The sequence below is a fragment of the Muntiacus reevesi genome, chromosome 2 (genome assembly GCF_963930625.1).
Source record: "Muntiacus reevesi chromosome 2, mMunRee1.1, whole genome shotgun sequence".
Lineage (NCBI taxonomy): Eukaryota > Metazoa > Chordata > Mammalia > Artiodactyla > Cervidae > Muntiacus > Muntiacus reevesi.
Genome location: NC_089250.1, coordinates 148,111,620 through 148,125,411, shown reverse-complemented (window position 1 = coordinate 148,125,411; position 13,792 = coordinate 148,111,620). Strand labels below are relative to the sequence as shown.

At 40.9% G+C, this 13,792-nt stretch overlaps 1 protein-coding gene across 1 annotated transcript in view; it reads right to left on the bottom strand.

The window, feature by feature from the left end:
• SORCS3 (sortilin related VPS10 domain containing receptor 3) overlaps nt 1-13,792 on the bottom strand; it is a 598,500-nt gene that overhangs the window by 149,749 nt on the left and 434,959 nt on the right. The window contains exon 7 of the mRNA XM_065920112.1: nt 3,871-3,989. Within this exon, the coding sequence (XP_065776184.1) occupies nt 3,871-3,989 (119 nt within the window). The remainder of the gene's footprint in view (nt 1-3,870; nt 3,990-13,792) is intronic.

Sequence of the window (13,792 nt, the reverse complement as noted above, 5' to 3'; positions counted from 1 at the left end):
CATCTGTACCTGCAATGTATATTATTATTTACCTGCAACCCACTGACTTTATTTCATTTCATCTTACCCAATTGATAGTTGGAAATAATAGCATTTAATCTGTGTTTACTTCATTATTAATGAAATTCAATGCTTTGCTCAAGAGCATTGGTCTTTTGCATTATTTGGAGCATTGTTATTTTACTGTTTCCCATTTCTTTCTTATTATTTAGTAATAATAATAAATCCTTTAAAAAAAACCTTCAAGACTCTGTGGAATCTACCAGCCTATGCCTTTCTGATGTCATCTCTAAACTTTCCAAGCCTCATTTGCCACTTCCCTCATCTCCCTGACTTCTATATATTGGAGTACCCAGTGGCCCGGTCTTTAGATCTCTTCTCTTCTCTATCAACACTTACTCCTTTGGTGACTACAATGTTGTGGTTCAGAAGTATCAATACACTGCCACCCTCCCAATTTATATCCCCAGCCCCTACCTTTCCACCATTCCTGCTTCTAAACTCAGCCTCAAATTTCTACCTGCCTACCCCACATCTGCATCAGGAGCTCAAGAAAGAATAGAGCACAAGAGACCTGGCTCCTCGTCCTCATCTGACTGCAGACTCTGGCCATTCTCTCCCTGATCCCCAACCAAAGAGGTCTTCCCAGGTCATCTTAAATAGAAGTATCTACAGACACCCAAAATTCATGGCCCCTCATTTATTTTGATCCATAGTACTGCCATTATCTGATATATTCTATAACTAAATTAATAGATGATATAGAAGATAGATAAAGAGAAAGCAACATTTATATAACATTGTTTTGATGCTTTATAGATTTGATTGACAAATGTCATCCTCTTAGCAACCCATGAAGTAGATACTACAATTTTCCTCTTTTTATAGATGAGTCTAATGAGGTCAAGATCATTCAGCTATTTGACAAAGGTCAGAATAAATGCTGGCTGTCAGGCTCTAAACTACAGGCCATTAGCCACTACCCTTCATGGCCTTTCATGTCAGTGTGTGTGTGTGTGTGTGTGTGTGTATGTGTGTGTGTGTGTGTGTGTGTATATATGTATATATGTATATGTATATACATGTATACATATATATGTATATATATATATATCAGTGTGTGTGTGTGTATGTATATACACACATCATCTGCATATTTTTCCTGTCTCCCATTAGCATGTAAAACAGGAACTCTACCCCAGACCTAAAACAGGGGGTCTACAATGTAGTAGGGAATCAATAGACTTTTTGAGTAATAGGAACTCATATCTCTTTCAAAAGAAATTTTAATACTGATCAAAGAGAAAAAAACTCTATTGGTTTCCAGAACAATAATACTTTTTTAAAAAAGAGTATTTCAGAACATTTAGAAAACAAATACAGATATCGGCCTGCAGTTACAGAAAACTTTATGCAATACAAGGAAATGAAACTAAGTCATATTTCCCAGAAACAATTCTGCCATGTTCATCACTTTACTCAGTATTAGCATTAAGAAAAGGGCAATCAGACTGGTAAATTCATAAATTATCCCTGTGCTTTTACCTTAAGAAATTAAACACCGAGAAAACAATAATAAAGCCTGAAACTGGGGCCATAACAATGGGAAGAGAATGAAAGGAAACACTTGAGAAATAACTAACAGTGATAATAACAGAGGCTGTGGGTTCATTTAATTTTAACTGATGACATCCAGGTTTCTACCCCGAATGGTCTGGCAGACTAACTCAACTCAATCATCAACTACCCTACCCTGAGGGTAGTTGAAGTTCAAAGGGGACATGGCAATTATATTTTACCTATGTAATAGCTACACTGAGACGGCTGTTAGATATGTAGGTCTGCTGTGCATAATAGAGGTCATAGCACATTCACTTAAGAGTTATCAGAACATGGAGAAGATGCTCAAAACCATGAGATCTCCCAGGCAGTGGCAGGTGGGGTGGGAGGGGTGGGTGGTGGTGGAGCTGGTGGTGGTTAAGATGGCCAAAGGCAGAAAGCTCGGGAACACCAACTGTAGTGCCTACTACTGTGTATTGTGCATTGTATGTATTCAATAAATATCTATGAATAAGAAAATTGTAGTATCGATGACCTGCCAAAATTTAGAAAAAAACTTCCTAAAATTCTGGCTTTTAATCAAGCTGAGAAACCAGTGATTATGTAAACACAGAAATCTCTCTTTTACTCCTTCTTTCAAGCTGGTTTTTGAATGGCTGGCTACATTTCCTATATCATGCATGCAGGTGTGCTAAGTCACTTCAGGCATGTGTGACTCTTTGCAACACTATGAACCATAGCCCACCAGGCTTCTCTGTCCATGGAATTCTTCAGGCAAGAATACTGGAGTGGGTTGCCATGCCCTCCTCCAGGAGATCTTCCTGATCCAGGGATCAAATTGGTGTCTCTTTTGTCTCCTGCATTGCCAGGAGTGTTCTTTAGCATGAGCACCACCTATGAAACCTCTCCTGTATCATATTAGACCTCAAAAATCTTTGCAGCTAATTTGTAAAAAAGAAAAAAAAAGTAACTGCTACATGTAGAGCCAATCAATAAAACAAGTAGTCATTGAGCATCCTTGATTTGCAAAGACATCTTGTTAGGGTGAAGGTTCAGTGTAAAATGTGTGTATAAAACATTGTCCCTATTCTCAGAGTGCAAAACACAATTTGGAAATAGACAACTCCACTAAGACTGAAGTAACAATGCTTAATAACCTATGTGCTAGAGGAACAGCAGATGATAAGAGCTTCAAAATTTCAAGGAAGTCGTACCCAGCTTGGAAATACACAGAAGGTCTCACATAGAAGACAGTCCTGCTATGGACAGAGAGGCCAGGAGTGAGGCAGAGAAAACTTAGAACATGGAGAAACTTTAGGAAACTGTTTCCTAGAGGAAGCAGTCTGGAAAACAAGGGACTGGAGAAAGGTGGAAAGGCGGGGTTGGGAGGAATCAAGTGAAGCGAAGTGGCTCAGTCGTGTCCAATTCTTTATGACCCCTTGGACTATAGCCCACCAGGCTCCTCCGTCCATGAGATTTTCCTGGCAAGAATACTGGAGTGGGTTGCCATTTTCTTCTCCAGGGAGGAATCAAACTTGCCCTCAAATCCAAGTATGATTTATCTCAGTAACACACACACACACACACACACACACACACACACACACACACACACACAGTCCATCACTCAGTAGAGCATCTTCTTTTCTTTCCCCTCATTTTTAAATCTATTTGCATCTCCTTCCAGTGAAACTCAAAATCTAAACCAAGGCTTCCTTTGCCTGCCTAAAAATGTTAGTTACATCCAGTTTTCTCTAAGAGTCATAGAGTTCTTGGAGTCAAGAATTTGGGGCTTCACATTTTAAGGGGTGGTAGGCACTGGAAAGGAAGGGGAAGATTTAGTTGAGACCTAGATTTTCACAGAAATAAAATCCTAGAGAGGCTTAACTTCTTGGAGATTCTCATTCCCACATTAGACAAGTCACTTTGGACAGAAATAGAATGTGGCTTTGATAAATTACTTATCTCATCTCTAATTACTCATTTCTAATAAGACTTGATTCCAAGTAATCTCAAATCCCAGCCCAAGTCCAGGTCATTTCAACACCCCATTGATAGAATAAACCAGCAATTCAAGGGATTCAGAGGGCCACTAAAGTTCCCTGTAAACAATAATGACCCATAACACCTTCATCTTTCCCCAGAAGTCTGGGGTTTCCCCAGGGGACTGGGTACCCAAAGCAAAGAAGGGACAGTACCCCAGCTCCACATCTTCACAGCCTCTGGGAAGCCATCCTCATAATTCCTAGTGAGCAGTTTGACTTCACCCATGCATCTTCCCTCTACCAGTGACGGTGCATCTGGACTCACCTGAATGAATATATATTCATCCTGGACCACCAGGGAACTGATGTCGATGGAGCGGGCAAAAGGCCCACTCCTAGTAGTCTCGGCACATTCCTGGATCCTGCAGGTGAGGTAGTGAGCATCTGAAAGGGGAGGGAAGAGCGACACTTAGACACAGGTGAAAATGGTCAGCAAAGCTCTCAGCACACAGAGCTTTACCTCCTGGGAACAGTGATGCAGTTTAAAACAACCACGATATTGCATTTTCTTGTCCACAGAACTTGTAATAATATTTTTAAAAAGAATATCTAGTTCAGGCAAGGGAGAAGGAAAGAGTTAATTTTATATCCTACCAGTTAGAGAGAAATTGGTACAGATTTCTGGAGGAACAAATTTGAAATATCTATCAGAATTTTAAATGTACATATCTTGTACCAATAATTCTAACTCAAGTGATGTTTTCTAGAGAAATGCTCATATATATATATCTTCACAGAGGCAATGGCAAAAATGTTCATTGTGGCATTATTCACAGCAATTAAAAACCAGAAACTGGCTAAATGTCCATGAACTAAGAAACATTTAAATAATCAAAGGTACAGATGTAACAAAGCACCATACTGTGAATAAAAGAGACTTCCTAGACAGTGCCGTGGTAAAGAATCCACCTGCAATGTAGGAGACACAGGTGACGAAGGTTCGATCCCTTGGTCAGGAAGATCCCCTAGAGGAGGGTATGGCAACCCACTCCAGTATTCTTGCCTGGAGAATCCTATGGACAGAGGAGCCTGGCGGGCTACAGTCCATGGAGTTGCAAAGAGTCAGACACAACTGAAGCGACTGAGCACGCATGAGCACCCACAGCATGATCCAATTGATGAAAAAAAAATCAAATAAAGATGTCTTTATAAATATAGGTTTGTGCCATAACTGCATGAAAGAAAATGTTTTTAAAGAATACCTACACAAATGGGCTATGATTAATTCTGGGGAAAGGAATCAGCTTAGGGAGACAGAGTTGAAGTGGGGCCTTTCCTTTTTATTTTATACACATCTTTATTTTGTCTACAATAAAGATATATTTACTTATTATATAATTACTTGTAAAATCTTCTAAAGACCTAGCAGCTGAACCTTCCTCAATCAACCCCTGAAATCTATGCACTGAATGAGGAATCCAGGAGTCTACAGGTGTGTTTCTATAAAGAAACCTCTGCATACACTTGCTTTTAAAAATAAATGGGTCAAAGTGAAAAGTAAAGATCACTTTAGGATTAAAAGCAGAGAACTCTTTATTATTGCCTAAAATGACATGCATTACTACATACATCTAATGCACTTGCCCACGTAAATATGTGCACAGGTGTGTGTGAGTACTGGAGGCGACATTGGAAGGAGTGGAAAGCAGCAGAGACAAATGAAGGCAAAACTTTAAATGAGCAAAATGAGTTTATAACAAGGGTACTTTAAACTATCCCTAATTCTTGTTCTTTAATTAAGTGATTGATGGAATGATCCAGCAAGTACTTCTTCTGTGTATGTAACGTAGTGGATATTATTTTTAAAGCACCAGGGATATGGCAGTGAATGAGGCAGAGATTTTCTATTCTGAAAGGCCCTGCTGTCTAAGAAGGGGTTCACATATATCTGTAGCTAGCTATTACACACATTTATTAATGAACACAATGCTAATTTAACAAAGAAACGTGTTTTGGTAGGAAATGAATTCATTACGTGTGACAGACCTACTTTTCGAATGTCTATATCTGGGCAAAGTCAATTTGCTTTGGTATCCCAAACCCAGACACATCAAACACTGAGTTCATTCTCTCCATCAGCAGTCTCATCATCTGCCCAGCAGCTCAAGCCTCTTCACTTTTCTTTCTTCCACATGACATGTAACCCAGCTGGTCCAAACCTTGAATTCTGTCCCTAAAGTGCTTCCAGAATCTCTCTTCTTCTATCCATGACCCTTGCCACTTGCCTCAACAAGGCCTTCCCATCTGGGTTGCTTGCTGTATCCATTTCACAACTGCTACTCAGGTGCAGGATGGATTGGAAACTGGGTGAAGCTGAGGAAAGGAGCCAGCATCGTCTCTCAACCCTAGCCTCAGCTAATCCCTCCTGGGTCAAAAACCAGCAACAGTTCTGACTGACAGGGGACAAGGCCCAGATATTTTTCTGTGAAACAGAAGGTCTTTTACAACTAGCCTACCGAAATCAAATGTCTAAGGGGCCAGGCGAATTACATAAGAGGAAACTGAGTTGGGGAAAGATGATGAATGACACCTGGCACCTGGCCTCAGTGTCTGGGATCACTGCGGAACAGCTGGGACTAGAGTAACATGGCCAACACTTGCCTCTTTATGGGGGAGCTGTTTCTCTGCATCAGTCATCACTGAGATGCAGGAATAAGATATTCTGAGTTTCTACATAAAGGTAAAGCTTCCAACTTTTTAAGTGTGAAATTTCCTAATGTTTAAAAAATTGACAGCTAATTTAAATTTAAAATATGATTCAGGCCAAACAGTACAAGGCCAAACAAAGCAAACCTACAGCCCAAACAAGCCCAGGAGCCACTCATTGTGCATCTTGATTCTGTGATTTGGTCCCTCCCTACCCTCTAGAGAAAAGACAGTGCCCCACCCCCCTACGCCTGAATCATTAGCAAGACCAGCTTGCTTCCTATTCCCTGAGTGCAGTCTGCAAGCCTCTTCCTCTTTGTCTCTGTCCGCACAGAAAGCCAAGAGTGGCCTGGCTTTGCATGTCTGACTGGGAGGACAGGGAAGGCAAGAAGCCCAGGCTACCATTTGGAGCACATGGCCTGTCCACCAGGAATATTCTTGGCCCCACACTGCCTGAGTAATTTGTTCCTAAGGCACTAAAACCCAGTGAAATGCTGTAAATACATGTAAAGAAACCACAAGTGTTGACATGACAACCCGCTTCTTTCTTGCCAGCAAGTGACCTGGAAAGCTCCTTATACCAGTAATCAAAGGTGTGCACAGGAGGACATCTGTTTATCCCTCCCACGGGCTCATTTCCTCCCTGTCTATTTATTATTTACTCCCACACTTGGACACTTTGAAAAAAGATTCAGGTGTATTCGAGGCCACCCCAAACAAAACCAAAACCTACCTAAACCTTGGCCCCTGGTAGGTGAGCTATTCTGCCAAACTTGTCCTATTTGCTAGCACCCACCCTGCTCGCCACTGCCCAGCATGGAACCAAAGGTCCAATTCAACAGGAAAGGGGCACTAAAATGAGTTTTAAAAGTCAGGGCCCTTGTAGTCTTTGGTCAGACTCATATTTGAGAAGCCTCAATACTTTTATTTTCCAAAACAAAGAGACCCAATAATAAGTGCTACTGCACCTGCCGCCTGGGGAGAACCAAAGTGGGGGGCTTGGGGAGAGGAATGAGTCAGGCAGGCCAGGCTACCAGGTGGAAATGACTGAAGGCCACAGCAGATTATGGGTGTCGTATGGTGAGCAGGAGTCACCACTCGTCTCAAGCCTCTACTTTGCCAAAGGTCTTAAATTTGGACTTGGGACATTATCTCCAAATGAGGCTGAATAAAGATTCTATGATGAAACTGAAAGCAGATATTTATCACATGACTTGAGATCCCCAAATAGGCTTCTAATGACTATGACACCTTTTAAAAAAAATTTATTCATTTATTTTATTTTTGGCTGGACTGGTCTTCGTTTCGACATGCAGCCTTTCTCTAGTTGTGGTGTGAGGGCTTCTTATTGCAGTGGCTTCTCTTATTGTAGAGCACAGGCTCTAGGGAGTGCAGGCTTCAACAGCTGTGGCTCTCCAGCTCACGAGCACAGGCTCAATAGAAGGGCTTAGTTGCCCATTGGCATGTGGAATCTTCCTGGACCACCCCTGCATTGGCAGGAAGATTCTTTACCACTGGAACACCAGGGAAGTCCCATGCCTGTGGCACTTTTGTATGTTTAAGTAATACAAGATGCCCGATAAAAAGGAAGTCCAGATCTCTCAAGGATATTGTAGTGTGAGAGAAAGGCCTCTGAAGGTAGAAAGTTGTTGTTAAGTTGCTCAGTCATGTCTGACACTTTGCAACCACATGGACTGCAACACGCCAGGATTCCCAGTTCTTCACCAACTACAGGAGCTTGCTCAAACTCATGTCCATTGAGTCAGTGATACCATCCAACCATTTAACTGTCTGCTTCTTCTCCTGCCTTCAATCTTTCCCAGCATCAGGGTCTTTTCTAATGAGTTGGCTCTTTGAGTTAGGTGGCCAAAGTATTGGAGTTTCAGCTTCAGCATCAGTCCTCCCAATGAATACTCAGGATTGATTTCCTGTAGTATTGACGGGTTTGATCTCCTTGCAGTCCAAGGACTCTCAAGAGTCTTCTCTAACACCACAGTTCAAAAGCATCAATTCTTTGGCGCTTGGCCTTCTTTATGGTCCAACTCTCACATCCAAACATGACTACTGGGAAAACCATAGCTTTGACTAGACAGACCTTTGTTGGCAAAGTAATGTCTCTGCTTTTTAACATGCTATAAGGAAAAGTGTGAAATTCAAATCCTGAACTTACTACACGCTGATTATCCTTGGTTAAGCAGTAGTACCACCACTTTTCAGCTGTGAAGTGCAAACAAGCTAGTATTTGTCTCTCAGGACTGTCATCAGGATTAAATAAGATTAGGTATGAAATATGCTTAGTACGTAGCATATTAAAAGCATACATTTTAAAAGATAAAAAAAATTTAGCTCTTTTTTTATTATGAAGAGAGAAAGAAGGGGATTTAACACTCAGTATCCTTCATACATTCAATTAATAGCAAGCAATGTTCTGCTTTATTGTGGAGAATCAAAAGACCATGATAGCACAAGATCTACTAGTAAAGTCATACTCTGGATTGATATTACTGTTCATTTTCTCTAAATGCTATAGGTGTTCAGACAAGAAAAAGCATGCCTGAGCTGGAATAATCAAGGAGGACTTGAAAAAGGAGAGAGTGCTTGTGTTTACCCTGGATGGAGAAGTGTTCTATGAGAGAAGGGAAATTTTAAGAAAGAGAGTAAAAACTGTATGTGGATGTTGAGGTAGGGAAAGCCCTTGGAAGGTATTATATAATTAAATTATAATAGGTGGACATTGATAAATCCTGTATATTGTCACCGCACTTATTTAACTTATACGCAGAGTACATCATGAGAAATGCTGGGCTGGAGGAAGCACAAGCTAGAATCAAGATTGCCAGGAGAAATATCAATAAACTAAGATATGCAGATGACACCACCCGTATGGCAGAAAGTTAAGAAGAACTAAAGAGTCTCTTGATGAATGTGAAAGAGAAGAGTGAAAAAGTTGGCTTAAAGCTCAACATTCAGAAAACTAAGATCATGGCATCTGGTCCTATCACTTCATGGCAAATAGATGGGGAAACAGTGGAAACAGTGGCTGGCTTTATTTTTCTGAGCTCCAAAATCACTGCAGATGGTGACTACAGCCATGAAATTAAAAGACACTTACTCCTTGGAAGGAAAGTTATGATCAAACAAGACAGCATATTAAAAAGCAGAGACATTACTTTGCCAACAAAGGTCCGTCTAGTCAAGGCGATGGTTTTTCCAGTGGTCACGTAGGGATGTGAGAGTTGGACTATAAGGAAAGCTGAGCACCAAAGAATTGATGCTTTTGAACTGTAGTGTTGGAAAAGACTCTTGAGAGTCCCTTGGGCTGCAAGGAGATACAACCAGTCCATCCTAAAGGAGATCAGTCCTGGGCATTCATTGGAAGGACTGATGTTGAAGCTGAAACTCCAATACTTTGGCCACCTGATGCAAAGTGCTGACTCACTGGAAAAGACCCTGATGCTGGAAAAGATTGAGGGCAGGAGGAGAAGGGCACAACAGGATGAGATGGTTGGATGGCATCACCGACTGAACGGACATGGGTTTGGGTGGACTCCAGGAGATGGTGATGGACAGGGAGGCCTGGCGTGCTGTGGTTCATGGAGTCGCAAAGAGTCAGACACAACTGAGCGACTGAACTGAACTGAACTGAACTGATAAATCCTTATTTTTGAACTTACAACCAGAAAGACTAGACTAAATGAAATTCTCATTTGGTTACTTACTCTTGTGGTAAAACCTGAGAGGGATTTCCCAAATGGTTGAGAGTCACATAATCTTCATGATTGGTGTATTTCTAAATATCAAATGCCCTTCTAAAGTATTTCTAAGATTTGGTACAGTCACTCCTCTACTTACAAAAACTAAAAGTCAAAAGCTTTGTTCCTTGCACTGTGAATAGAGATCTGCTTCATAACTTTACTGACTAGCTATAAGGTGGTACCATCACACCACTGTGCCAGCCTCATGCTTCCCCAGCTTGCAGATGGTGGACCAAGGGTCTCATTTGGTGAGAAGGGGTGACTTTAGACTCACTGATTCATTTCTTTTGTATTTGGTCACAGTGTATAGAGAAGGTGTAGCATCAGACACTCCCCTGAGTTTCCAGAAACCTGAGAATATAAGTCTGATTCTTGCCCTCAGAGGAATCCCAGACCAGTGACAGAGATGGAATATTTACACATGTGAACATGCCTTGAGATCTGTGCTGCATAGAGGTTAATCAAAGAACTTAGGAATTCTGAAAGAGTATGAAGAAGATACCCCAGCATCCTTAGTCTTCCCAATATGCTGCATCTCTACCAGGAGTTTTGTAAGGCAAGTTTCTCATCCATCTACATCAATGAGTTTCACGGTGAAGTCCAGCATTTCTCACTGTGTCAAACCTTTCCAAAAGAATCACCTCCTTAGAAGCCTGGATTAAAGTCTTGCCATCTTTGCTTCTCTCCTAGCACTGACTTATAAAGCTTCAGTAAATGCAAAATGCCAAAAAATGCTCAAACTACCGCACAATTGTACTCATCTCACATGCTAGTAAAGCAATGCTCAAAATTCTCCAAGCCAGGCTTCAACAGTACGTGAACCGTGAACTTCCGATGTTCAAGCTGGATTTAGAAAAGGCAGAGGAGCCAGAGGTCAAATTGCCAACATCCATTGGATAACCGAAAAAGCAAGAGAATTCCAGAAAAAACATCTACTTCTGCTTTATTTACTATGCCAAAGCCTTTGACTGTGTGGACCACAACAAACTCTGGAAAATTTTAAAAGAGATGGGAATGCCAGACCACCTGACCTGCCTCTTGAGAAAACTGTATGCAGATCAGGAAGCAACAGTTAGAACTGGACATGGAACAACAGACTGGTTCCAAATAGGGAAAGGAGTACATCAAGGCTGTATATATATTGTCACCCTGTTATTTAACTTATATGCAGAGTACATCATGAGAAACACTGGGCTGGATGAAGCACAAGCTAGAATCAAGATTGCCGGGAGAAATATCAATAACCTCAGATATGCAGATGACACCACACTTGTGGCAGAATGCGAAGAAAAACTAAAGAGCCTCTTGATGAATGTTAAAGAGGAGAGTGAAAAAGTTGGCTTAAAACTCAACATTCTGAAAACTAAGATCATGGCATCTGGTCCCATCACTTCATAGCTAATAGATGGGGAAACAGTGGAAACAGTGACAGACTTTGTTTTGGGGGGCTTCAAAATCACTGTAGATGGTGACTGCAACCATGAAATTAAAATATGCTTGCTCCTTGAAAGGAAAGTTATGACCAACCTAGACAGAATATTAAGAAACAGAGACATGACTTTGCCAACAAAGGTCCGTCTAGTCAAAGCTATGGTTTTTCCAGTGATCATGTATGGATGTGAGAGTTGGACCGTAAAGAAAGTTGAGCACCAAAGAATTGATGCTTTTGAACTGTGGTGTTGGAGAAGACGCTTGAGAGTCCCTTGGACGAGAAGGAGATCCAACCAGTCCATCCTAAAGGAGATCAGTCCTAAGTGTTCATCGGAAGGACTGATGCTGAAGCTGAAACTCCAATACTTTGGACACCTGATGCGAAGAACTAACTCATTGGAAAAGACCCTGATGCTGGGAAAGATTGAAGGCAGGAGGAGAAAGGGAAGAGAATGAGATAGTTGGATGGCATCACCGACTCAATGGACATGAGTTTGAGTAAACTCCGGGAGTTGGAGATGGACAGGGAGGCCTGGTGCGCTGCAGTCCATGAGGTCTCAAAGAGTTGGACATGACTGAGTGACTGAACTGAACTGAACTGAACTGCAATGCAAGTTAAGCTGAACTGAATTTCATTACATTTTTGTTACATTCAGATTTACGAGTACATTTTACTTTTAAGAGTATTAAATATTCAAACAATCCTAAATGTCATGCCTCCTGCCATCTCAGAGAGAAAAACAAAAAAACAAAAAACTTTCCATGATTTTCTCAACTTCCATCCCTTTGGGTATACACGTATTGTCAAAATTTTAAAAAGTGAATTAAAATTGTGAACAAAAAACAAATTCTGCTCTTCAGGTCTTTTCTTAGAGAAATACTCAGGAGCTATTTATTTTAAATAACAGCATTAACTGTCAAATGCCAATATGTGAAGTGGAGCAGATTCCAAGAAACTCTGAAAAATTACTTAGCTTCCAAAAGCCTCCCTTTTCTTGCCTGGGGAGTGGGACTAACCTATTTGTAGGCATTGTGCAAAACAACAAAGACTGACATTATCGAAAAAATGCCTAATACAGCACCCGAGACAAGGTAGGTACTACAAAACAGCAAGAAAAGAAAAGAGAGCTACCATTCCTTCCTACTGTGATTATGGATTCAGAGTTTTGGTGAAACTTCTTAGTACCCACAGGAAAATTCTAGTGTCTTTTCCTTCCTATGGCATGGGGGTAATCTCACAGAGTTATAGACATTTAGAAATCATAGCAATTCTAAACGCCTTAGGATTCCTAATGCTCCATCCAAGGCTCTTTCTGCTCCACCCACTAAATACACTGGTTGTGAATATGATGACTAGGCGGTAACAATGATGATGACAGTAAGTAACATTTTAAGCCCTCACTCTGTTGTCTGGTTCTATTAAAAAATATATGTGTTAAACTGATTATTACAGGAACCTAAGAGCTATGCAGGAATCATTGCAACCCAGATAAGAAGTTACAATTATCATCATTCCTTTTCATAGATGAGGGATCTTAAGCAATGATTAAGTAAATGTACCTGAATTCCATGGCTCTAGAAGGTGACAGAGCTGGGATTTGCACCCAGGTGATTGGACACTAGAACAAGTAATCCTAACCATTGTGTATTTAAACTGTGAAAAGAAAACCAGGCTGAGAATCAGGCCAGAATCCACATTCTGGTTCTTTCCCTGTCACAAACTATCTACGTGTGACCTTGGGCCAATTGTTACATATCTTGGTGCTTTTTGGAAAGTGATACAATTTGAAAACTTCAAATCCAGTCCAACTATTTTTTTTTTAATTCTGAGATTCTTTATCAAGTGAAAGTGAAAGTCAATTAGTCCTGTCCGACTTTTTGCAACCCCATGGACTATACACTCCATGGAATTCTCCAGGCCAGAATACTGGAGTGGGTAGCCTTTCCCTTCTCCAGGGGAATCTTCCCAACCCAGGGATCAAACCCAGTTTCTCCCACATTACAGGCAGATTCTTTAAGGCAAAATTATTTGCGTTACTAATGACTGCCTGAATGCTCTGTTAAGTTGTAGTGGGTTTAATCTTGGCTTAGTGAGAAGGTACAGTAACTCATGAAGAGTTGATAATGGTTCCAAGACAAGGAATGGTACTACACATGCTATGGGTTTTTATTCTAGAAATGTGAAGTCTAGACATTTAAAACCCTTAGCTCATGTACAGGTGCACTTATTTCAGAGTCCTACAAGGCACACATATAGCTTATGCTTGAGAATTTCCAATGAAGAGAAACTCACTACTTCACAAAGCAGTCAGCATCATTTTGGGGTTGGCTTAATGGTTAAATATTTGTTCACTG